The sequence below is a fragment of the Lynx rufus genome, unplaced genomic scaffold (genome assembly GCF_022079265.1).
Source record: "Lynx rufus isolate CCGP_SWC_20201006 ecotype Redwood Valley unplaced genomic scaffold, mLynRuf1.p SCAF_25, whole genome shotgun sequence".
NCBI lineage: Eukaryota > Metazoa > Chordata > Mammalia > Carnivora > Felidae > Lynx > Lynx rufus.
Window position 1 is genome coordinate 16882768 of NW_025814840.1, and position 25358 is coordinate 16908125.

At 41.1% G+C, this 25358-nt stretch overlaps 1 protein-coding gene across 2 annotated transcripts in view; it reads left to right on the top strand.

Moving 5' to 3' along the window:
- EGLN1 (egl-9 family hypoxia inducible factor 1) overlaps positions 1–25358 on the top strand; it is a 55215-nt gene that overhangs the window by 10407 nt on the left and 19450 nt on the right. The window contains exon 2 of one of the 2 annotated variants that reach the window (XM_047088575.1): positions 1517–1606. The exons of the other annotated variant lie outside the window; for it this stretch is intronic. Coding sequence (XP_046944531.1) covers positions 1517–1606 — 90 coding nt within the window. The remainder of the gene's footprint in view (positions 1–1516; positions 1607–25358) is intronic. 2 annotated transcript variants of the gene reach the window in all.

Genomic DNA, 25358 nt, shown 5'->3' on the forward strand with positions numbered 1-25358 from the left:
GATTCCACACTCAAGGGGAAGGAATTACACAGGGTGTGAATGCCATTTCTTAAGTTGTCTCTTCCTTTGCCACGTGTGCCCCTTAAATGTTACTGTTCTTCACAGTCTGTGGTTTGTCTTCTCTCTTTGCTCTAGTCGACACATTTTTCTCCCTGGCTGATTATCACTTTGCGCTTGGGAAGCTCACAGGTTCTTAGGGTAGTTTGCCTGTGTTCAAAGCCTGGTTTAGCTACCTAATTGTGCTCTGATTTTAGGCACATTTTCTAACAATTAAAGCATCAGCTTCCTCATTGGTATAATAGGAGTTAATAGCGCCTAATTCAATAATGTTTGTTTGAAGATAGATGAGATGATGCATGAGAAATGCTCAGCAGGTGATCAGTTAGTGCTCATTTAATATTAGTTGTAACTGTAATAATAATGGAAGGAGGAGGACGAGGAGAGGAACAACCATGACTTCAGCTAGTAGGATTTGTCAGAGTCCTTACCCTGGCATCTGCAGAGGACTAATGGAAACCTTCACCTGAATGTTCTGGAAGTACTGCAAACTCAGCATGGTTAAGACTGAAGTGCCCTCCCAAGTTTCCTCTTGGAGGGGATGAGGGTTGGTGGGGCTATGTGGTGGGGAGAGTGGGGGAGCAGGTTTAAAACTGGTCCTGTCTTTGAACTGCATTTATGTTTTCAACAACTATTTACAGAGTGCCCAGTATATGCCAGGGTCAGTGCTAGGCAAGTCAAGGTCATTCTCTCTGCCATTCTGGAGTTTTATGGTCCGAGGGGAGACAACCTTGAGCCAGCAATACCATGTGTGGTGGATGTTGATCAGATGTACAAGATCCTGTGGGAGCTTGTTCGAGGGGCCCTAATAGCCTGCATGCCAGAGGTCTCCCGGAAGAAGCAGTTCTTTAGACTGATGCTTCCAGCAGTTCAGTCAATTTCAGTGGAGGAAGTCCATTGAAAGTCTCCAGGTCTGAAAAGAGCATGATGTTTCAGAAGAACATACCTTTTTTTTTATGACCCTGGGAATTTTACCTATTTAAAAATTATTTCCTACCTGTGTCTTGTCCCTGTTTCCATTTACACTGCCCTGCTGAGACCCATCTTCTTTTCTGTCTAGATTATTACAAAAGTCTATTTTTTTTTCTCTTTTCGTGTGTTTCCTTTCCCATCCATTCTCTCTTGGTGTTACGTTCCAAAAACACAGATCATGTTGTTGTCCTGCTTGAAAATATTTGTTTCCTCCAGAGTCTTGATATGCCATACAATTTTTTTTTAAAAAAACATCATTTCTCATCATATATTTTCTACTCCTGCCACCGGAGGCTTCTGGCAGGTTCCTTGAACCTGCATTTGCTTTCTGCCTCTGTCCATTTCCCTGGCTCTTTCTATGTGGAAAGGTGGTAGGGGTGTTTCTGTGAGTGGAGTTTTGCCCCAGTCGCTAAGCAGAGTTACAATTCTATCCTATGTGTTGCTGTTGCTGTGACACTTCTTATCAATGATAGCGTGCTTTCTACAGTGGTGGGACTCCTGTCCTAAACGTGAGCCACTTGAGGATGGGACCCCTGTCTTATCCGTGCTGCGCAATGCTCATCAGGTGAGGCATCCAGTAAGTATCATATTTAAATTTCCACTGCCCTATTTTGATTGAGGTTTTGATTACTTTGCACCTGGATTGTTACACAGTATTATTGTTTCTTAATTCACTCTTTTCCACGTACTACTTGTATCCATCTTTTATAAATTCAACATTTGTCAAAAGCTTACTCAGAAATCTCCTGAGTTTCATTTAAAAAAAACTTTTTTTAAATATTTTTATTTATTTTTGAGAGAGAGAGAGAGACAGAGTACAAGCGAGGGCGGGGCAGAGAGAGAGGGAGACACAGAATCCGAAGCAGGCTCCAGGCTCCGAGCTGTCAGCACAGAGCCCGACGCGGGGCTTGAACTCGTGAACTGTGAGATCATGACCCGAGCTGAAGTTGGACGCTTCGACTGAGCCACCCAGGCGCCCCATCTCCTGAGTTTTACTTAAAGGAGACAGTTTGATTCTTATGCACATAATGCTCACTGATGGCCTACAACCACACCATCTGTCCGTTGGTCTTCGCTTCTCCTCTTTGACAAATGCGCTACTTCTGCCAGCCTGTTTTCTTCCTGTTGCCCTTCTCACTCCGCCCAGCACATCTGTGAATTCACACCCTGCTCCAGCAATTTAAATCATTTGCGTTCTTTAAGACCTGGCTTAAATCCCATTCCCAAATATCTCCTTGAACACTGTGCCTCCACCGATCTCTCTTCTCAAACACTTTGTACACCATTTATTCCTGACGTATCTTCTCCAGAAAGAAGGGCAGAGGGGCTGTTTATATAGCGCTCTGACTTATGCAAAGCACCTTGTGTTGTTGTTCATGGTTTTTATTATTCACATATGAACACTTAGTCGTACCCGACTGCCCTGCACCACAGCACACCTCACCCTGCTCCCCCTTATTTCCGTCTCATTTCTAAATCTACAGTAAGGGGTTTAGAAAGTCCGTGAGGGTTTCTGTCCTATTGTGGTCAGCTTTCCTTTCTGTGCTTACTGTGCTGCTTCTAGTCCCTATTTTTCCAGATAAAAATAACCCAGGCCAATATGGCCTAAACTATTTTTAACTCCTAAGTCTGGGTGCTGTGAAGATAAAATGAAGTTTCATGCCATTGCCTGGGCCCAAAGTCAGTTGATCGGGTTACAGATGGCTGTAGAATCCTGCCCGTCCGTGAATCTCAAGGGGGACGGGCCTGCGTGCGTATCTTCCCTCCCTCTCCCCCACCAGTGGCATGAGAATCCCCAGGGAACATGCGTCACTTCAAAACAAAGCAACATAATAAACATGATGTTGAAAGTGACCCCTTGTGTATTCTTCTGCATGACCTGGAAGAGAGAAGCTTATGGCTAGCAAGCTGACACGAAGTTCAAGTTGACATTGATACCACGTGATTAATATACAAAGTAAAAATTTTCAAGAGCGAACTTTGAAACTTCTAAAATTATCCAACTTTTGATTTGGTTTTAGAACTATATTCAGAATTTCAGATAACATTAAAGATGGTTTAAGAGTGATATTTAACACCAGAGGACATGGGTTAAACAAGGTGAGACATACTTCTTTATGATCAGAAAACCTGTGACTTTAGCCACATTCAAGCATTCGATCAGTTTGGGGGAAACTGTCGACTTAACTGTTCCAAGAGGGCACCAGTAGTGCCGATGATGGAAACCTGTCAGTGTCATGGTCATTTGAATTTGGCCTTGAAATGTATTCGGACATTCGTATGCTTAAAAAGAGTTGCATTTCCTAATTTTGCTGAATTTTGGTACTTAAAATGTGTTTTCCTTCTCTGAGTACAGTCTTGGGGTTGGTAAGGAAGGGAACCTGAGATTTCATATTTACTGCAGATAATTCATGTGTGAAAGAATGGTTGTAGTTTTGGTGCATACAGCCTGGAGTATTGTGTATTTTTTGAATAAAGAAAACTTAGACTAAAAATCATGTATAATAATAAAATAGCATCCTTCCCCAATAGCTTAGGAGTTTTGTTTTTTTTTTCAAAGTAATTATGCATGTTAGTGGTTTATAACTTTGTATTGCTTCTGGACCCCTTTGGGAATCTAATGGAAGCTGTGCAGTTTTTTACCCTAATGAAGAACATGCATGTAAAGTTTTGCTTATTATAACACGCATCATAGACCCAACATTAAGAATACTTGTTACAAGAAGGGTTCTAAAAGAGTAAAACAAACATTTTTAAGCATTTAAAAATGAAATGTTTATGGTAGAGTGAATTTCTTTTTTATTTAAAATTGTTTTTAATGTTTATTTTTGAGAGAGAAAGAGAGACAGTGCAAGCAGGGGAGAGGCAGAGAGAGAGGGAGACACAGAATCCAAAGCAGGCTTCAGGCTCCCAGCTGTCAGCACAGAGTCCGATACGGGGCTTGAACTCAGGAACCATGAGGTCGTGACCTGAGCTGAAGTCAGACGCTTAACCAACTGAGCCACTCAGGCGCCCCCAGGTTTCTTTATTTATTCAGTTGCTGTTCCTCCCCTGTGTCTGTAGAACTGTGCCTTGGATTTTCCCCCCATGGTAGTACTCAAGTTGTAGAGACCCAGATAATGGGTTATACATTATAATTTAAAACTAGTGGTGTATATGTATGGACTTCTGAAAGATGTTTGCCTCATACAATCTGAATATAATAAAACAAAACAAAGTTAACTGGCATGTACCAAGGTGGAAACCATAACCTTAGTACTTCTCTAAGCAGGTGCTGGGTTAAGCCTTGCTTTAGTATTCTAGATGTACAGTTCCATAAGACTGAGAACCTTTACCAGAAATGATTAACACTGCATTGTGTTTCTCTCTTTTCTCTTCCCTTTATACTGTCTTATTCCCTGCTCCCATTGCATGTGTTCATGTGTCTTTTGCTTTTATTTTGGTTTCTTACTTGTAACTAGCATTTCAGTAAGATTAATTTGAATTTTTAAAAAATAAAAACCTCAGTAACAGTGTACCAGGGGCCCAGGAGTAGGGGTACTCTCTTACTAACAAAAATGAAACTAGAATTTATTGGTTGGTTTTATTTATATTAAAAATAGTTCCTAGAATTGTTAAGATCTAAAGCATCTCTTGATAGTTTTGGTAGAAAGTATCTTTAAAATATGTAAGAACAATTTGTTCATATTGCTGGTTTCCAGGAACTGTGTTTTGATGTTGCATGACAACAGTGAGGTATTTCTCTAATGTATACTTACTGTAAAGGTTCCTGCAGGTGTTTCTTTGTCTTAGAATTGTCTCGAGAAAGGGAGGACAGTAGGGAAAAGAGGTGATTGTTGACAGGAGCCAGGAATGGGAATAGACTGGCCACCCTGCTCTGGGTTCTTGTCCTCTGTCTCTCAGTGCTGAGCAAATCACTCAGCACCTCTCCCAGTTACTTTATCGATGCAGTGGGAATCATATTGACCTAGTTAAAGGAGATATGTTGAATAATTGATTATTGTAAGAAGTTTTTTTAATATTTTTTAATTATTATTATTTTTTTAAGATTTTATTAAGTAATCTCCACACCCAGTGTAGGGGCTTGAACCCACAAGACCGAGATCAAGAGTCGCACGCTCTCACCAACTGAGCCAGCCAGGAACCACCGTAAGAAACTCTTTAAAAAGTGATTATATTTTTAGCTTTCTGCAGCACCTTTTCAAATTGTTAGGACTTGGCCTTGACTCTAGACCTTTGTTCTCCTGCCTCATGTTGATTAACATTAGCATCACAAGTTAAAGTTCAGTTGTAGATTCTGAATTCTTGACTTGTCTTTAATGGGATACCAGAACCGTATTTTTACTTTGGGGTTCTTTTTTGTTTGTTTTATTTTATTCCCAGTTAGTTAACATACATTGTTAGATCAGCTTAAGGTGTATGATATAGTGATTCAACAATCGTATACATTATTCAGAGCTCATCATGGTAAGTATATTCTTAACCCCTTCACCTAGTTCATCAGTCCCCGCCACCCACCTCCCCTCTGGTGGCCATGAGCTTGTTTTCTGTAGTTACAGTTTTTTGGTTTGTCTCTGTTTTTCTTTGTTCATTTGTTTTGTTTCTTCAATTCCAAATAGGAGTGAAATCATATGGTATTTGTCTTTCTCTGACTGACTTACATTGCTTAGTATTATATTATACTCTCTAGCTCCATCCATGTCGTTGCAAATGGCAAGATTTCATTCTTTTATGGCTGAGTAATATTCCATTATATATATATACGTACACACACACACACACACACACACACACACACACCACATCTTTGTCCATTCATGTATCAGCTGAATGGATACTTGGGCTGCTTCCATATTTTGGCTATTGTAAATAATGCTGCAATAAACATAGGGGCGCATATATCTTTCCGAATTAGTATTGTTGTATTCTTTGGGAAAATACCCAGTAGTGGAATTACAGGATCTTAGCGTAATTCTATTTTTAATTTTTTGAGGAACCTCCATACTGTTTTCCACAAGTGGCTGCACCAGTTTGCATTCCTTGCAGCAGTGCACAAGGATTCCATTTTCTCTACATTCTCACCAACACTTGTTTCTCGTGTTTTTGATTTTAGCCATTCTGACAGATATGAAGTGATGCCTCATTGTAGTTTTGATTTCTAATTCCCTGATGATTAGTGATGTTGAACATCTTTTCATGCATCTGTATGTCTTCTTTGGAGAAATGTCCGTTAATATCTTTGGCCAAGTTTTTAATTGGATTATTTGGGTTTTTTGGTGTTGGATTATATTTTGGGGATACTAACCCTGTATCACATACATCATTTGCAGATACCTTCTCCTCTTCAGTAGGTTGTCTTTTAGTTTTGTTGATTGTTTCCTTTGCTGTGCAGAACCTTTTTATTTTGATGTGGTGCCAAGAGTTTATTTTGTTGTTTTTTTTTTTCCCTCGCCTCTGGAGACTTATGTAAGAAAATGTTGCTACGGCCAATATCAGAGAAATTACTGCCTGTGTTCTCTTCTAGGATTTTTATGGTTTCAGGTCTCACATTTAATCCATTTTGGTTCTTAATCCATTTTGAATTTATTTTTATACATGGTTTGAGAAAGTGGTCCAGTTTCATTCTTCTGCATGTAGCTGACCAGTTTTTCCAACACCATTTGCAGAATCTTATTTTTAATTAAAATGTATTTAATGTTGATTAGGCAGTTGGCACATAGCCTTGACACTAAAAAAAGAAATGGTCCGTTGATAAGGGCATCTTGCACTGAATTTCAGGTAGTTGTGTTACATCATGGATAATGAAATAACAGGGACACTTTGATCAAAGCACTTCTCTCTCTCTTGGCCCTCTTTCCCCCCCACTCTCTTCACTCTGCCACTCTATGTCCTCTTAGCAGAATGAAGTCAGATGGTAGTGAATATTTTATTTATTATTAATTTAATTACTTAAGGTGCATCTAAAAAATTGAATCTTTTAGGTGTTAATTTTAGAAGCTAGTCATGCATACAAATTAGCTAGTGCCTATAAAATGATTGGATCAGATCTCACACAAGTGAGTTTATACTTATTTTATAGTTTTTATTGGTGATGTACACATAGATCCGGTTGTTTTGTAATTTGTTGGTATTAGTATTTCTTTTATTTACCATAGTGTCTATGGCTTAATAAGCTTTTATTTCATTATTTTTTTATGTTCATTTACTCTTGAGAGAGGGAGAGAGTGCCCGCACATGAGCAGGGGAGGGGCAGAGAGACCGGGACACAGAATCCGAAGCAGGCTCCAGGTTATCAGCTGTCAGCACAGAACCTGACGTGGGGCTCAAACTCATGCAGGATGAGAGATCATGACCTGAGCGGAAGTCTGCCGCTCAACCAACTGAGCCACCTAGGCACCCTAACAAAAAGCTTTTAAAACAAAATCCTAAAAGTTAATTCTTAATTCCCTAAAATGATGGAAAGTGTTTGGCATTAACTAGTTATTTTCAGCCATGCTTTATAGCTTCTTTTTACCCTTAATGTATCATATCATCTTGTGCTGTCATCAATCCCTAGAGTTACTTTGGTGTCTGCTCTGTTGAATTTGACTCATGATATTTGTGCTTATAGTGAAAGATGCATTTTAAGAATCCTGTGTTCCCCTTGATTTAAGAAATTGCTTGGGGATGCCTGGGTGGCTCAGTCAGTTGACTCTTGATCAGCAGCTCAGGTTGTGATCCACCATCGTGAGATTGGAGCCCCTTGTTGGGCTGTGCACCGAGCGTGGAGCCTGTTTGGGATTCTCTCTCTCTCAATCTCCCTCTCTCTGAATAAACAAATAAATAAACATTAAGAAATTGCTTGTAGATTCCACACTTTTTTTTTTCTAAAATTGATCGTTCTTGACAGTTGAAACATGAAACCATTGAAACCATTGAAACTTTGCATATTATAGGAAGCAGCTTTACTATGTTTTGACTCTGGTTAAGATTATTTTAGTTGTTTACAAAGGAAATAAAACTTATTTGAAAATAAGGAATGGAAGGGCGAGTGAAGTCAAACGGCATGTGTCCATAACTGAATTTTTCTTATAGAAATATATCTATCCAGATATTATAGAAGAGTAATTGCTTTGAATTTTACAAATACTTTGGATAATTTAATAATTTAATATAGCTTAAATATGTGGTAATTTTAAGACTTTTTTAATGTTCATTTATTTTTTTGAGAGAGAGTGTGCAAGCGGGGGACGGGCAGAGAGAGAGGGGGAGACAGGATCTGAAGCAGGCTCTGTGCTGTCATGGCAGAGCCTGACATGGGGTTCAAATTCAGGAACCGTGAGATCAGGACCTGAGCCGAAGTTGGACGCTTAAATGACTGAGCCACCCAAGCGCCCCAGCTTTATGTGTTTCTGATGAAAAATAATACAGTGCTTCAAAATACATGAAGCAGAAACTGATGGAATAGAAAAAGGCAATAGACAAATTAAAAATTAAAGGTGAAGATTTCAGTGGTTAGTTCTAGTCATTGTTATAGCTATAACAGTTATGTATAAAATAGAGGAAAATCAATAAGGGTGAGAAGACTTCATCACTGTCAACCAACTTGACCTAATTGACATCTGTTGAAAACAGAAAATCTTTGTGATCTTGAGATAGGCGGAGATTTTTCAGAACAAAACAAAAAGATGAACCATAAAAGAAAAAACCGACAAATTGGACTCTAAACATGAAAGCCTTTTGCTTAATAGAAAAATACCGCTTAAAAAAAAAAAAGATGATATTTTCTCTCTTTTGAGAGAAAATGTTTATAAAACATAATATCTAATAAATCTGGAATATATGCTTTTTAAAAAATATAAGCATATATTATAATCTACATATACAGACATAAAACAGGAAAGAAATAACCACTGTTAATGTCTTAATATTTACTTTTTTCTCTCTCTGGGTTTTGCTATTATGGCTAACCTGTTCTTCTTCATAATTTGCTCTTAAGTTTTTGTTACTTAGTTTTTGTGTTCTTTTATGAAAAATTTCTTTAAATAGGGGTTGCCTGGTTGGCTCAGTCAGTTGAGCCTCTGACTTTGGCTCAGGTTATGATCTCACGGTTCATGGGTTCAAGCCCTGTGTCGGGCTTTGCTGACAGCTCAGAACCTGGAGCCTGCTTTGGATTCTGTGTCTCCCTCTCTCTCTGCCCCTCCCCCACTCATGCTCACTCGCTCTCTCAAAAAATGAGTAAACATTAAAAAAATTTTTTTAAGGCAAACAGCAGTCAAGGTGATTCATTAGATATTGGAGTCATGGAGATAGATGAGTCTGCTCGCTTAGGTAACAACAGAGAGCTGGTAGAGAAAAATCCTGTCGTGTTTTCCATTCTCCCGTAAATGTCTCTCTGTTTTTCCTCCTTGGTTGTAGGTAGGATCCAGTTCATTGCAGACTGTTCGACTGAAAGCCTTAGTTTCTCACTGGCTATTGGCTGGAGGACTTTCTCCTTCCCTTGATCTTTTATAGAGTAGGAAATATGGACAGTTTCACAGTGTGGCAGCTGCTTCCCTCAGAGTGGGCAAGTGAGAGAGGGTGAGAGGTTTAAATATGTCTTATAACTCAGTAATAAGTGAAACAACTTAGGAGAAAATAGACAAAATATTTGAGCAGGTATTTCACAAGAGAAGATATATAAATGACCAAATATGTGAAAAGATTCTCAGTATATCATTGGTTGTTAGGGATATGAAAATTAAAAGTGCAACGAGATACCATTGTACATACACTAAAATGGCTAGAACTTAAAATCCTGAGAGTACCAAATTTTGGTAAGGATGTAGCAAATACAACTGGAATCCTTCTACACTGATAGATTCATTACTTGCGAGAATGCAAAAGGGAATGCCACTTTGGAAAACAGGTCGGCCGTTTTTCTAAAGAGTCTAAATATAGACTCTTCTTATGGCCCCACGTATCTAAGTATTTACTAAGTACCCACCTAGAGAAATAAAAACATGTCCACACAAAGACTTGAGTATTATTATTCATCATAGTCAAAAACAGGAAGCAACCCGAGGGGCCATCATCTGGTGACTGGATAAATAAGATGTAGTGCGTGATGCAGTGGGATCCTGTTCAGCCATAGAATGAAACGAACTGTACTCTTGGGCAACAACTTGGATAAATCTCAGAAACACTGTGCCAAGGGAGAGATTGTACTATCAGCTATTTCGCTACTTGTAATGGAAGTTTGTGTTCTGATTTTTTGCTATGGCCTTAGATACCCTTGAAGATACCCACAGTTTTTGTAAGAAAAATTTCCAGAAGTAGAATTGCTGGGTTAGAGAAGGTTTTTATATGTTTATATGGCCAGCATTACTGAATGCTTATGTACCAAGCATGTTTGTAAGTACTCTTTCCACCCAGATTATCTTGGTCAGTTCTCTAACAACCATAGAAAGTAGAGGTACTATTATTTCCCTCATTTCTCACTAGAGGAAACTAAGGCACAGAAAGATTTTTTTTTTTTAAAAACTTGTTTCAGATCACACAACTAGGAAGTTAGAGAGCCGGGGCACAAATCAGGATAGTGTGCTTACAGAGCTATTTATGCATGTTTTGAGGGTATTGTATTTGTTTTCAGGTCCCCTACTTGATCTTGCTCTGTGCATTACAGAAATTTCTTAATTTTAGGAAGTTGAGGATAAGCCAAGTGTTTATCAAATGAGTCTTTCTCTTTCCTTACTGAAGTAATTTCAGAAATGTACCATTGGAATGTTGTTTAATTTCAACAAAGACAAGCTCATACTCAATGAAAACACCAACCATTCACTTAAAGGAACATTCTTTTGAGAGTATACAAATACACTATGCAATTCTTTGAGCTGGTTTTTTCATGCAAATTGTATAAAGGTATCAGATAGTAAATCCATGTTAACCTCAAACACTTATCAAGATACTGTTGTTTTGGTTTTTTTTTGTTTTATTTGAGAGAGCGTGCACGCACATGAGCAGGGGAGAGGGACAGAGGGAGAGAAAGAGAGAGAATGCCAAGCAGGCTCCACACTCGGTACGGAGCCTGATGTGGGGCTCGATCCCAAGACACAGGGATAATGACCTGAGCCAAAATCAAGAGTGGGACACTCAACCCACTGAGCCACCCAGGCGCCCCAAGATAAGGTTTTCAAATAGGCAGTGTGTGCAGAGGGTGTTGTAGTCCTTTTGGCGTGTAAGTTTTGCACCAGAATCACGTTAATGTCGGGCCTGCTGTACATCTCCTGAATCAGAGATTTTGAATCCAGAGTGAAGGCCAGACAACTTCGTAGAACTTCACAGAAATTGATTCACATTTGGGTCTGAGGAAAATAGTATAGGACATACTGTTAATCAGTAAGGGATCTTAAAAATGTAATGTCTGATATATCAGATACCCAAAGGATGTTTATTAACTATTCTGAACACTTCTTAACCCAACGATTTGCAAAGAAAAAAGATCTTTTCATTAACTAAAATAATGGGTTTACATATTCTTGATTGCATTAATCCCATAAATTGCTATTTTCTCACCTCCCCCTGCCCCCCCCCCATGTCTTCTACAAGTAGATGATACTATCTGCCTTTACTTGTTCGTCACTTATTCTTAACCTCTCTCATAACTTGACATGTGCCTTCAGGCACTGTTCTGAAATTCATCTTTTAAAAGTTGTTATTCCCCTCCTACAAGAGGACCTGTCCTTTTCTGTCTCCCACCTTTTCTCTTTCCCACCTTTTCTCTCCTTAGCTACCCTGTAGCGCTTAACCCCAGTATTAGTGTGGTGTATTGGTTGGGGAGTGTAGGATTCAGAATCAGAATGGCTGGATTCACAACCTCGCTCTACCATTGGCTAGTTGTGTTATGCTAGCAAGTTATCTGCCTATTTTTCACATTTGTTTATGGGAAACAATAGTACTTATGCCATGATCGTGGAGAACATTAAATGAGCTGATGTATGTAGCACATTGTACCTGACACGTCATAAGCTATCAGAATTCCCGACTGTTAGGCACCCTCTTCCTTTTCCTTTTCTCCCCCTTTGGCTGACATGCTGCACTGCCCTGGCTTTCTGTAATCTCTTGAAGCAGTCTTCTGCTGGCTTCCTTTCTTCTCACTAAATGTGGGTATTTCCCTCTGATTTGGTGTCAACATTTTTCTCTTCACCTGTAATAGGGAGATTGGCCACTGGCTTTGGTATCAAGTAGACCTGGGTTTCAATTCTTCCCCTGTCACATACTAGCTGTGTGACCTCAGAATTTAACCTGAATCCTTTCCAAGCTCAGGTTTCTGATCTGTAAAACTGGGGTGATCTCTGTATTGCAAGACGGTTGAGAGGATGAGAGAACCCAGTGCCCAGTATAGGGTCTGACACATGCAGCTGCTGAGTCCATAGGCTCTGCTCCTCCTGCCGTCATTTCTAGCATGTCTCATCCACTTAGTCTCACTCGGTTTTGTATCTTCAGGTATCATCGCTGAACTGAGGCTCCTTAATGCTGTTTCTCTAGTTGGATTTCCTTTATACACTGCAAAGGTGTGCTTTCTGTATGTCTTTTGATATCCTGCAGTTTTCAAATCTGAGATCAACTAATCCCTTAGAAACTTTCATCTTCCCTCTGAAACGTTGTCCTGTGTTCTGTTTTATTTTTTTTTTTAATTTTTTTAACGTTTATTTATTTTTGAGACAGAGAGAGAGAGAGACAGAGCATGAACGGGGGAGGAGCAGAGAGAGAGGGAGACACAGAATCGGAAGCAAGCTCCAGGCTCTGAGCCATCAGCCCAGAGCCCGACGCGGGGCGCGAACTCATGGACCGCGAGATCGCGAGATCGTGACCTGAGCTGAGCTGAAGTCGGACGCCCAACCGACTGAGCCACCCAGGCACCCCTATGTTCTGTTTTAAAATTCACGTTCTGGGGCATCTGGCTGGCTCAGTTAGTTAAGCATCTGATTCTTGGTTTCAGCTTAGGTCATGATCTTGTGGCTTCATGGGTTCGAGCCCCACATCGGGCTCTGCACTGACAGCGTGGAGCCTGCTTGGGATTCTCTCTCCCTCCTTTTCTCTCTGCCCTTCTCCCTCTTATGCTGTCTCTCTCAAAATAAATAAACTTAAAAAAAAATTTTTTTAGATAAAACCCCATTAAAAAAAATAAAATGCATGTTCTTGGCGTCCTCCTAGTCATGGTACTACTTAGCCTTGAATTGATTTGTGCTCCTGTTCAGTCTGTCTCTGGCTCCTCGCTGTGCAGGCTCCATTCTTACCCACACTGAGACTCAACCCGTATTTGGCTTGTAGTTCTCACTACTATAGTTTAGACACTCGTTACCTTGTTTGTGAGTTTTTTCTCAGTAGCCATGAATGTCATCATCCCACCTCCATTATTCCTTGTCCTTCCTAATCTGTTTTTTACATTCATTTTCCTTTATCAGAGTCATCATCTCAAAGTGGGAAATCAGCAGATTTTCCCCAAAAGGCTAAATAAATAGCAGATATTTTAGGCTTTGTGGTCCATACAGTCTTTGTTGCAACTACTCCACTCTGCTGTCGTGTTGGGAAAGCAGCCTTAGACAATATGTAAATGAATGAATGTGGCTATATTCCAGTAAAGCTTTATTTTAGAAAACAGGTGGTGGGCTAGAGTTGACCCACAGGCCAGAGTATAGCTCAGATTGTTATCTGTGCTTGTTTACATGACTTCAGGCATTCAGTAGCTTGAAAAATGGTGTCTGAATTCCTCAGCACAGTATGTAAGATCTGCTATTATGGGGCCTCCGTTTCACTTTATTTTCCTCTTCTCCGCATCATGCATTCCTCATCCACTGGAACTACCTCCTGTTCCTAGGACGTGCCATGCTTCAGTCCGGTATCTCATGGCTCTTTTGTTGGTTAAGGTCCTAGAGTAAGCACTCTACTTTTCTTCCCTACCTCCCTAATTACCACTCCATACAGTATTTCTTCAGATGATTCTCTTTTTTAATACTGATTGCAATGTAGGACAGTCTTCCTGGTGCCCTGCTTTCTTACCTTTAACTAAAATATTTTGGCTTTAAGTATAGTTTTGCTGCTCATCATTTGGAGAAGAAAAATACGATGCGGTTGCCAAAGTTCCAGAAACACTGGCTCTTACAGCATTTGCCCTGAATGATAGTTTCTAACTCTTTCTTAGATGCTACCAGACACAGGTTAGTGATACAGTGCTGTATGGATGGAGGTTCTTTGGGAAGGCAGCTTTAGGTTTGATGGGCCTGTTTCTTCGGAACCTGTTTCAACCTGTGTAGTAGTCTTCTATTTTCCCTACCTCATCTCATCCTTTCATATTACACTGGATGATAAAGGAACATCTCTTCCTTAGGGCTTGGGGGCATTCTGTATCAACTTTGTGGGCACATCCCTTATGAGCCCTCAGAAATCTTCCTGGCAGTATTCTAATTTCTTAAGTTAAATGTGGGACACAAAGACATGTAAAATGGGCTTAGCCTTAACAGTCCTCGTGGTCGAATGCAGGGGTCAGTAGGCTTTCCCAAAGGGCCAGATGGTAAATGTTTTAGGCTTTGTGGGCTACATGATCTCTTTTGCACCCCTCAACTCTGCTGTTGTAATTTGAAAAGAGCTATAAGCAATACATAAATGATAGAACTTGGCTGTGTTCCAGTAAAATTTTACTTGCAAAACATGCGATGGGCCAGATTTGGCTTGTAGACTGTAGTTTGCCAGCCTGTCAGGCATAGTGGCGTTGTGCCAAAGGATATTTGAAACTACAGGTAACCAGTGTATCTTCCTTGAGTGTCACTTTTATTCTACCACGTGGAAAAGTTTAAGTAGTTTAATTGGTAAGTAATTTAAAAGATTCTTTTTTTTTAAGTAGGCCTCACACCCATCACAGAGCCTAGCGTGGGGCTTTAATCATGACCCTGAGATCAAGACCTGAGCTGAGATCAAGACTCAGACAGTAAATCGACTGAGCCAACCAGGCACCCCTAAAAGATTCTTTTAATAACAAGTAGCTATTCATGGACTAGAATGTAAAATTGAAATGACTGTTTAAGGTGAAACTGAGTCTTGCAAGGAGTGTCTTGTTTATAATGTGCTTCTTAGATCTGGATCTCAAACTTTTCTGCAATTTGTTGGAAAAGTTTGAAAAGTGCTGCTGAGCATTGGAGCCATCAAAGGATTTAGAGGAAAGCAGTGACACCCAGATTTTAATTTTGGAAAGCTAACTTGGGTGGGGCATGGAGAAGGGTCTGGAGCAGGATGTGGCCATCCTGGAGGCAGGGAGACGAGTTTAGGGGGATGTTATAGGAACCCGAGCAAAAGACAAGGACCCCTTTTAAGATAGAGCTAATGAAGATGGAGAGATTCAGACAGATTGGAAACAAAGCAAGGATGTTTGGTTGGATTGATTGCGTAGGAGAAGGAACAGGGAGAAGGATGAGTCAAGGATGATTTCTCAGATTTTCTAGGGAAATTGGTTGAACAAGGGTGCCATTTGGTAAAGGAAAGGGTATTGAAGAAGAGCCACTTGAAGGCCAGGGAAGATAGGCAAGTGAAGTGTTTAGGCATTGTGGAGCCTCCTGTGCCTGTGGAAATGCTCCTATGCTCGGAGAAATTGGTTTTAGAGGCCTAAGACTCCAGAGAGCCTTCTGGACTGTGGTGGTTGGCATATAGACAGTAGCTAAAACCACAAAATTGAGTGCAGTCCCCTGAGGGAAGAGTTTTACATAGCAAGAGTAATGCTAATTACAGAAGCCTTAGGGAAAACAAAACTCTCCTTTGGGGGGGGAGGTACTGTTGGAAGAAAAAGAAAACCAGAAGACTATTTTAGAAACAAGAAAGAATAGAGGTGCAAGACGTTCAATAGTATCAAACACAGCAGAGAAGCTTCATTAGGATTGGAACTGAAAGATGTGTATTGCTTTTATTAAAAAAGGAGGAGGGCTGGGGCGCCTGGGTAGCTCGGTTAAGCATCCGACTTACAAGGCTCAGGTCATGATCTCGCAGTTTTGTGGGTTTGAGCCCCCCCTCAGGTTCTGTGCACTAACCACACGGAGCCTGCTTGGGATTCTCCCTCGCTCTCAGCACCTTCCCTGCTCACGTTCTCTGTGTGTCTCTCTCAAAATAAATAAATTAAAAAGGGGGTGGGTATAATCTGGGACTTTGCCCACTGCACTTTCACTGGAGTTGAGACAAGTCAGAAAGCGGTGAGCTGAGCAGGAGTGATCAGAGGAGATGAGGCAAGGGGCACCTGGGTGACTCAGTTGGTTGGGCTTCTAACTCTTGACACTGGCTCATTTGGGCTCAGGTCGTGATCCCTGGGGTGGTGAAATCAAGTTGCACTTCTGGTTCCCCACTGAGTATGGAGCCTCCTTAAGATTTTCTCTCTCCCTCTCCCCCTCCCCTGCTTGCACCCCTGCTCAGATTCCCTCCCTGCCCCCCCCATAGGCATTCTCTGTCTCTCTTAAAAAACAAACAAAAAACCCCCCAAAAAACAAAAAAGGAAGATGTAGCCAAGCACTCTAGATCAGCCTTCTCACACTTTAGTGGTGTCTCAGTCACTTGGAGATCTTGTTAAAGTAGCCTGAATCAGTGAGCCTGGGGTAAATCTCCAGGTTCCCTCCCAAGCAAGGAGAATGCTGCTATCCCAAGGACCACTAATTGCACACCAAGGCACCCCAGGGCAGACTGCGGGGTGCCATGGAATGTTTTTAAGTCTCAAGAGAAATACAGCAATGTCTCTTAGATGCTACAGTGTGAAATCACTATATTCCTTTTGTTGATGTCATACCTTTGGAAGGTGGATGTTCGGTGCTTGCTCTGATAAAAAAGTAAGTCCCACCTAAAAATAAATGTGAAACAGGAAATGAAGCTGTCTGTCCAATCTGATTCCAAGGTTGGGAAAGTTGTGCAGCGCCCCAAAGGTGCAAAATTGTTAGGACTTAAATGCTTGCCAGGTGGTTTGGCCCATACTACTTAACGAAGAGAATAGATATTTCTTTTGGCTTAGACGTGCCGTGAAAAAATTACTGAGACATTAATTACTCTGTGAACCAAGATAGTTTGAGAACCATTGAATGTTTCTATGTTCTTCATAGAAACTTAGCTGTGGAGCCAAGCAGTTAAAAACATTGGATGGTAGCTAATGGAAGAGGAAAGGAAGGTTTGTTTTGAAGTCGAGGAGACAGATATGTTAAATGCTGGGGAAAGGAGTAGTTGATAGAGAAGCAGATGTGAAGATACAGGGAGTAAACAAGTACTTGGAGTAAAAGGTCTCTGAGGAGATGAAATACGATGGATCTAGACATTGCTTTTTCTTTCTTTCTTTTTTTTTAAATTTTTTAAATGTTGTTTTTGAGAGAGAGATTGTAGAGAGGGGTTGGGGGGAGGGGCAGAGAGAGAGGGAGACACAGAATCATCAGAAGCAGGCTCCAGGCTCTGAGCTGTCAGCACAGAGCCCGATGCAAGGCTCGAACTCACAGACTGCAAGATCACGACCTGAACCAATGTCAGATGCTTAACTGACTGAGCCACCCAGGCACCCCTAGACCTTGCTTTTTAACGTTTATTTATTTTTTGAGAGAGACAGACAGACTGTGACTGGGGGAGGGGTAGAGAGAGAGGGAGACCCAGAATCCGAAGCAGGTTCCAGGCTCTGAGCTGTCAGCATAGAGCCCAATGCAGGGCTCGAATTCATGAGCCATGATGAGATCATGTCCTGAGCTGAAGTCAGATGCTTAACTAACCGATGCTGACTGAGCCACCCAAGCACCCCACCGTGCTTTTCTAAATGTTGCTCCAAACCAGCAGCACTGTTTTGTTGGGAGAAATGCAGAATCTCAGGCCCCAGCTTCAGACCTCTTGGATCAGAATATGGATTTTAATAAGATCCCCAGGTGATGTGTATGCATGTGAAAATTTCAGAAGCAGCTTGGGAGGCAGCACAAGCCCTATTAGGAGAAAGAACACCTCTTTTACTTATCCCATCACCATACATGTATCTTGTACATGCCAGCCATTCTGATTAAGGCAAATGAGGTGGTGGGCTTTTAGATTTCGATTCAGATGCCTTAAGAAATGTGGAAGTAAGAAGCTGAGGAAGTTTCTACCTGGTTGCCTTAATTACCTCAGGTAAAGAGGAAACATCTCCATTTAGTGAATTAAAAAGTTGGGGCTGAAATAATGGCAGAGACAGCCTGCGGTGGGCGTAAGAGCTGCAAAGATTGGAGTCATTTAAATTTTCCCATTTGCAAGGTGAGGTTAAGGAAAAAATAAAGAGGGATAGCAAGAAATCTATCCTGGATATGGAAAGGCATGAGGCCACAAGGAAAAGATGAGGAACAGGAGGGGTAAGAGGATTAGAGGCTTCCTTGAAAAGTCAATGAGAAGGTTGCACCTCCTGGAGTCAGAGGGGTCCTGCCCTGTCCTCATCCACCGGGAAGAAGAGCATTCTTTCCTGTCAGGGCTACAGAGACTTGGCGGGACTCCGTGATTGATTGGGTAACCGAGGAGAAGGATGAGTCTGGAATAACTCCTAGGATTCTGGAATCAGAGACCACTTAGAACACATTAATCGGTGAAGCATTGATCCCCAGTGAGGGTTTGTTTGGGAGGGGCAGAGGGAGTGATGGGCAGTGTGGAGATAGGATAAGATGAGATTTGACAATGTTAAATTTGAGGCCAGGGGGCTAACCCATTAGAAATAAAGACCTGGGACTCAGGTCAGATATGAAGATGGATTTGAGGATCAATGATATAATAATAGCTTCTACTAATTGAGTATTTACTGCCTGTAGGTGGAAGGCTGAGCAGTTTATAGGCATTGTCATATTTGTCCCCTCATCAGCCCTTTTTTTCTTTTGCCACTTTATTTACTTATTTTTAAGTAATCCCTGCACCCAACGTGTAGCTCCAATGCACGATCTTGAGATCAGGAGACGCATGCTCTTCTGACTGAGCCAGCCAGGCGCCCTTCTTATCAGCCCTTTGAGGCAGGTATCAAACTGCTTCATAGATGAAGACGTAGGCTTAAACAAATTACCCATGGTTCACACGGCTCTTGAGTGCTACAACCAGGATTCGAAACCAGATGTCGCTGATTTCAAATCTGTGCCCTTTGCTGGAAAGCTCGACTACACCCTGGGTCACCAGCTTCTGGAAAGTGATTGGGACCACATGTGTCAGATCTCAGATGCAGGTATCAAAAACAAAATGAAATATCCCTTAAATGGGCTTGAGCAAACCAAAAAAGAAATTTATTGGTCCCCATAACTATAGATCCAGTGATCAACATTCTGGCATAGTTGGAACCAAGGGCGCAAATTATACACATCAAAACTTGCTCTCTCAGCTCTTCTGTTACTCTTCTGTAAGCTTTCTTCACGTGGCATCAAGTTGGCCCCAAAAGTTTTAGCTTTACAACCTAGAGATATACATAGGAAGAGAGCTTCTCTTTACCAGAAGTTTCCAAATAAAATCCTGGGGTTTAGTCCCACTGGCTCCAAATGGCTTGGGCCATGTGCCCATTTCTGAACCAATCTCTGACCAGGCTTAAGCCTCGTGCTCACCCTGGAGGGTAGAGAGTGAACCTCACCCAAACATAGGATTGAGGACAGCAGATCGGGGTTGCCCAAGGAAGCCGGGGGTGGGGGTGGGGAATGGGAACTGGGAAAACAAAAGCAGGTGTCAGCACGTGGGCAGGGATGAAATCCTCCTGTGTCAGTGTTTGAGGAGCATATCGGCAGTGCTGCTAATAGCTCACATTTATCAGATGTTTACTGAGTACCAGGTGCAGTGCCAGTCCTTTATGTGCATTCTGTTTTCAGTCCTCATAGTACCCCTTTGGGGTGTATGTGGTTGTTAATCCCCCCATGGAGGTAGTAGTTGTGGAGCTGAGATTTGAATCCAGGCTGCTAGCTCCGAACCTTACTAGACCATTTTACTGCATGTTGCTTTACCCTCTGTCTGCCACCGTAACATTTTTTTGTAGGTTTCCCATTGTCCACTTTTTGTGTATTACAGTTAAGGATTTATGGTGGGTGAAAGCATGCTGAATGAGATGGGTCTAGGACATTTGTTCTATATAATATGCTTAAGAAATAACTTATAGTGTGACTTAAATAACATTTACCTTAAGTGTTAGAGTAGAAATTGCTTTTTTTTAAAGAATCTTATTTATTTCTCTTTGAAATATTTTGTGATATTTTATTTCATCTCAAAGGTTTTTTTTTTTTTTTTATATTTAGCCCCAGTACTCTTTTTTTAAAGACTGGATACCATCCTTGAATATATAAAATTCGAGTTGAAGTTTTGCATTTAACATGTCTCCAGGGACTGTGACAACTTTTTGTTGTTGTGTTTAGCCTTTATAACAGTAGTTTCAGAATCTTATCCAGGATTTCTATAAATGCTTTAAAAAATAAAAAAGCTAGTGCTACTGCAAGGCTGTTATTATAAAAAATTTATTCTGAGGTTACCTTGTTCATTTATTAGAATTGGGTATTCACAAAATTAAAAGATAATATTATTTGAAACGCTTATTTTAAGCAGTAAAACTTGGTGTTTTGTAGTGACTAATAAAGTGAGTTTTTAGAAAATAGAAGTTATTAAGTACTGTTTACTTTTGGCACCCATGTTTTTTGGACTTTGTGATCCCAGTAATATTTCTTTTAATCCTGTTTGAAATGTCTGCTCTGTGTCATTATAAAAGTAGCAATGTAGGTTTGGAAATCGATTGGGAAACCCAGATTTTTGTCCTTTGGGACTCCCATGTTTAAAGAGTTTGGGTCAGGCCTGTATGGTCTCTTCCAGTTTTGAAATTCCAGAGTTTTTGTTTTAAACCTCTGCCATATCAGAAGTGTTGCCACATGGAACCATATAGTCTTCGGATGAGATTGGAAGATTGTGCAGTCCAGGTTCCATACCTTAGAAATAAACCTGGCCCAGATTATGTGACCCACGATCTGTCCCCACTTAGCGGCACATGGAGCAGAGACAGAAGGTTTTCTACAGCTTTGCTTTCCTTACAGCTGTACTGAGTTGAAGACAGCTAGCATTCATTTATTTGATGAAGGAAACACTTACTAAACATCTTATCCATTTAAGGCATTTTACTAGACATGTTATTAGTTGCCGAGATATACAAATGAAGGAACGTGTATGAAAAGCCATATATAATGGAGGCTCAAAACTGGGCGACAACAAACCTGGGTTCCCAATCTTCGTGATGACTTAGCTCTGCGGCCTCATGTAAACTAGCCATTCCAAGCCTGTTTCCTTGTCTGTAAAGCGAGGGTACTAGAAGCAGGCCTTTTATAAAGTTGTGGCAAGGATTACATGAGATAATAAAGGTTATGCTTAGCATAGTGCCTGGCGCATAGTAGGCTCTCTCAGAGATTATGACAAAGGTGTTTATGAAAGAAGGAAGGAGTTAAGATTTACCAAACACCTGTTGTCTTGTTTCATTCCTAGCCCTATGAGTAAATAGTGATAATCCTAATTTTTCAAGTGAGGTCACAGCTCTGGGAGCTTGGGACTTCTCCAGTGCCCCATAGCTAATGGTCTTAGCTAATGTTAATGCTGCTTGCACACTGGGCAGTGTTTGTAAGCAATTTTCTATGTAGTAATGTATCAGCCGTGCAGATACGCCACTGTTATTTTCATTTTACAGACAAGGGAAATCCGGCCCAGAAATGTTAAATAACTTGTGCAGAGTGACCCACCTGGGAAGGGGCAAAATTGGAGTGTGAGTAACGGGCAGTCTGGCTTCATAGCCCCGTCTTGTTAATCTCAGTGTGCTTCCTTTATTTCATGTGGCCTTTTGGGAAGGTAAAAGACATTTTGCAAAGTGGAAAGCACCATGTAAAATGTGGTGCTATTTTTATCTGACTCGGGCCCTGTATTCCGGAGATTGCAGCCCACTGGGAACATCTTCTCTAGGTTGAACCTCTTCACTTCCTGTGCCTTTTCCTTACTGGACGTTGCTCTCAGCATTTTGGCTGTTTTTTTTTTTTTTTTACAAAATACTTACACCAGGGGCACCTGGGTGGCTCAGTCGGTTAAGCATCTGACTCTCCATTTCGGCTCAGGTCATGATCTCACTTGTCACTCACATGTTTGAGCCCCATATCAGGCTCTGTGCTGACAGCGTGGAGCCTGCTTGGGATTCTCTCTCCCTCTCTCTGTCCATCCCACGCCCCCCCCCCCATCTCAAAATAAATAAATTAACTTAAAAAAAAATACTCTAGCTTATCAGTATCCTTCCTGTAATGTATCCCCAGAAATGAGTAGGGCCTGAGTCATACAGAATCTAGTTAACTATTTAATGTGGCTTAAGGTAGCCAGAGCTTTTTAGCAACACTTGAAATTTATGGTCAACCAGCCCTACTAGGTTTGTTTTGTTTTGTTTTGTTTAAGGTGTCTATTCTGCCAACCGGTCTTATCCACATTGTGTAGTTCACTCCATATGAGGAGCATGATACCTGCCTCACAGGGACTCTGAGGATCCAGTAAAAAAGTGTAAAGTTCCTGGTGCAGTGACTGGCATGTGGTAATTCCGCAGTGATTGCTGGCGGTTTTCCTGTCGAGTGTGCTTACCTACACTTTTCCTGTTCACAAAAGCCACACTGATAAATCACACATGTCTTTGATTCAAAATCATTGGTAAAAATGTAGATTAAAGGCTAATGGCAGCAGACTCCCCTTCCAGGCTGACAAAGGCTGAGATGTGGATTCATAGAGAAGTGAGCTATTTGTGCAGCACAGCATATTAGCCAGATATGTGAGGATTTTTTTCAAGACTCTTTTAGATGTATCTGGTTGGTTCTCCGTAATTAATTTACTGAAAATTCTCTCAGATTACACACACAAGTAGAGCCTTTAATACTTCAGCTTAAGACTTCTTGCAACATGGAACATCCTCTTCAAATTCCTATCCTTATAGCAATGGTCCTCAGATTTTATCTTATGGCCCATAGGTCAGTTTTGTTAGAGCCACTGGGCCCCATCTGGAACCAAAATAAAACTTCCTCTTTTACCAACAGCACGTTTACACATAATATTGAATAAGAATTTGCCTACAGTCGATTGACATGTCATGTTGATCGGATGAGCAGGGTAGATCATTTATTAATAGGGTTCAGTAAACATTGTGACATAAAGACAGCCTGGGCCAGCAGAAAACTGTGGATCAGAGAAGCAGGTGGCTCTGAAGAACAGGGGAGAAGCAGCAGAGTGGCATAGATGCTTGTCTGGTGGGCAGTGGGAACAAGGGTTGGAGAGAAATCCTGGAGGTTGCTAGTTACTGGCAATATGCCTGAAAGTCTCTAGGTATAAAGGCTTACAGAACTTAACTTCTTAATACTTGTTGTAGAAATCTTGTGTTTTATTTAGATTCTTTTTCTAAACCGTTCACTAGGTATACTTGAACTTTTTTTTTTTTTTTTTTTAAAGTAGGCTCCAAGCCCAACGTGGGGCTTGAGCTCACAACCCTGAGATCAAGAGTCGCATGCTCTACTGACTGAGCCAGCCAGGTGCCCCTACTTGGATGTCCCCCCCACCTTTTTTTCCCTTAAAATAGTTTTAAATCTAAGTAATCTCTACACCTCATGTAGGGCTCGAACTCACAACCTTGAGATCAAGAGTTGCATGCTCCTCAGACTGAGCCAGCCAGGCATCCCCCGTATTTGAACATTCTTAAAAATAAGCTGTGCATGGGCCCAAAATAAAGGCATATGGTACTGAATGAAAACCAGTCTGTATAGTAATTTAGTAACTTTCTTTTTGTATATGCATACATCTCTTTTGCCTGGCTAATTCGTATACTTCTTCCAAGACCCATTTTTCAAGAAGCTTTCTCTGATCCCAGCTTCCCCTTCAGTGGACTAATACTCAGTGCCTGGCCTGGTCATTTCGTTGGTTGTGTTGAAATGATTAGTTTTCCTTTCTGTTCCACTGGAATATAAGTTCTTTAAGACCAGGGACTGTCTTCCTAAAACTGTGCGTTATGCATGCCCCAACTGAACATGTTCGGAATGAAACCCCTGATCTCCCACATCCCCCCATACCCAGAGTCATCCTCTCATACCACATGTCAGTCTTTCTGGAAATCCTTTTGACTCATCCAATCATTTCTTAACCACCGTGGCCCAGATAGTCATTATACCTCACCTGATTTAGTTCAGTGGCCTTCTTAACCAGTCTTCGGCCTTTCACTCTGCCAGCCTTCAATCCATTCTGTACATCAGGGGTCAGTAAACATTTTCTGCAAAGGGCCGGCCAGATGGTGAATATATTAGGCTTTCTGGACCACACAGTCTCTGGCATAGCCTCCCAGATCTGCTGTTGTAACATGAAAACGGCCATTCAAAATGTAAACGAATGAGTGTTCCAATAAAACTTTACTTACAAGAACAGGCAGTTAGCTGTAGTTTGCCAGTCCCTGCTCTACATGGCGGCCAGGCTACTCAGAACCCTCCAGTGGCTTAGTCTTTACAGTGGCCTCTATAAAGCTCGACGTGATTTGTGCTTCCAACCCTGTTTCTCTGATGTCATCTTCCATATCCCCTGCTTTGCTCTCCTCTCCAGCCACACTGACCCTCCTTTTCCTTAGACATGCTGGACACAGTGTGCATGGGACGCTCACTTCCTCATCTCTTAAAATTTTGTCAGATGTCAGCTTCTCAGAGAGGTTGACCTGACAACCCTGTTGATAATGAGACCCCAGCATTGTGTTCCCCAGTCCCTACAGTGCTTCCCCAGTGTTGATCTTCTGACATGTATTACCCAAAGGTGGTCATTTCTTTGTTCTGTTCATTATTGTATCCCCAGGATCTAGAGCAATGCCTGGCATGGAATAGGTGCTTCGAAAATATTTGCTGAATGAACAAATAGTGGATATATTTTAAGTTGTGGGTTTTTTGTTTTTTGTTTTGTTTTTTGTTTTTTTTAAGTAAATTCTTCTCCCAACATGGGGCTCAAACATACAACCCTGAGATCAAGAGTCACATGCCCCTCTGACTGAGCCAGCCACATGCCTTGGTTGTTGTTTGGTTTTTTTTTAATGAGTTCTTGTTTCTCTCTCACCACCACCAAATCCTGTTTCACATTTTTTATTTGATCTTTAGTTTTATTATTTATTTGTTTATTTATTTATTTAGAGAGTGCACACGAGCGGGGGAAGAGCAGAGAGAGAATCCCAAGCAGACTCTGTGCTGTCAGCACAGAGCCCAGCACGAGGCTCAAACCCACAAACTGCAAGATCATGACCTGAACCAAAATCAAGAGTTTAGACGCTTAACTGACTGAAGCGCCTAAGCGCCTCTATTTTATTTTTTTTTAAGCAG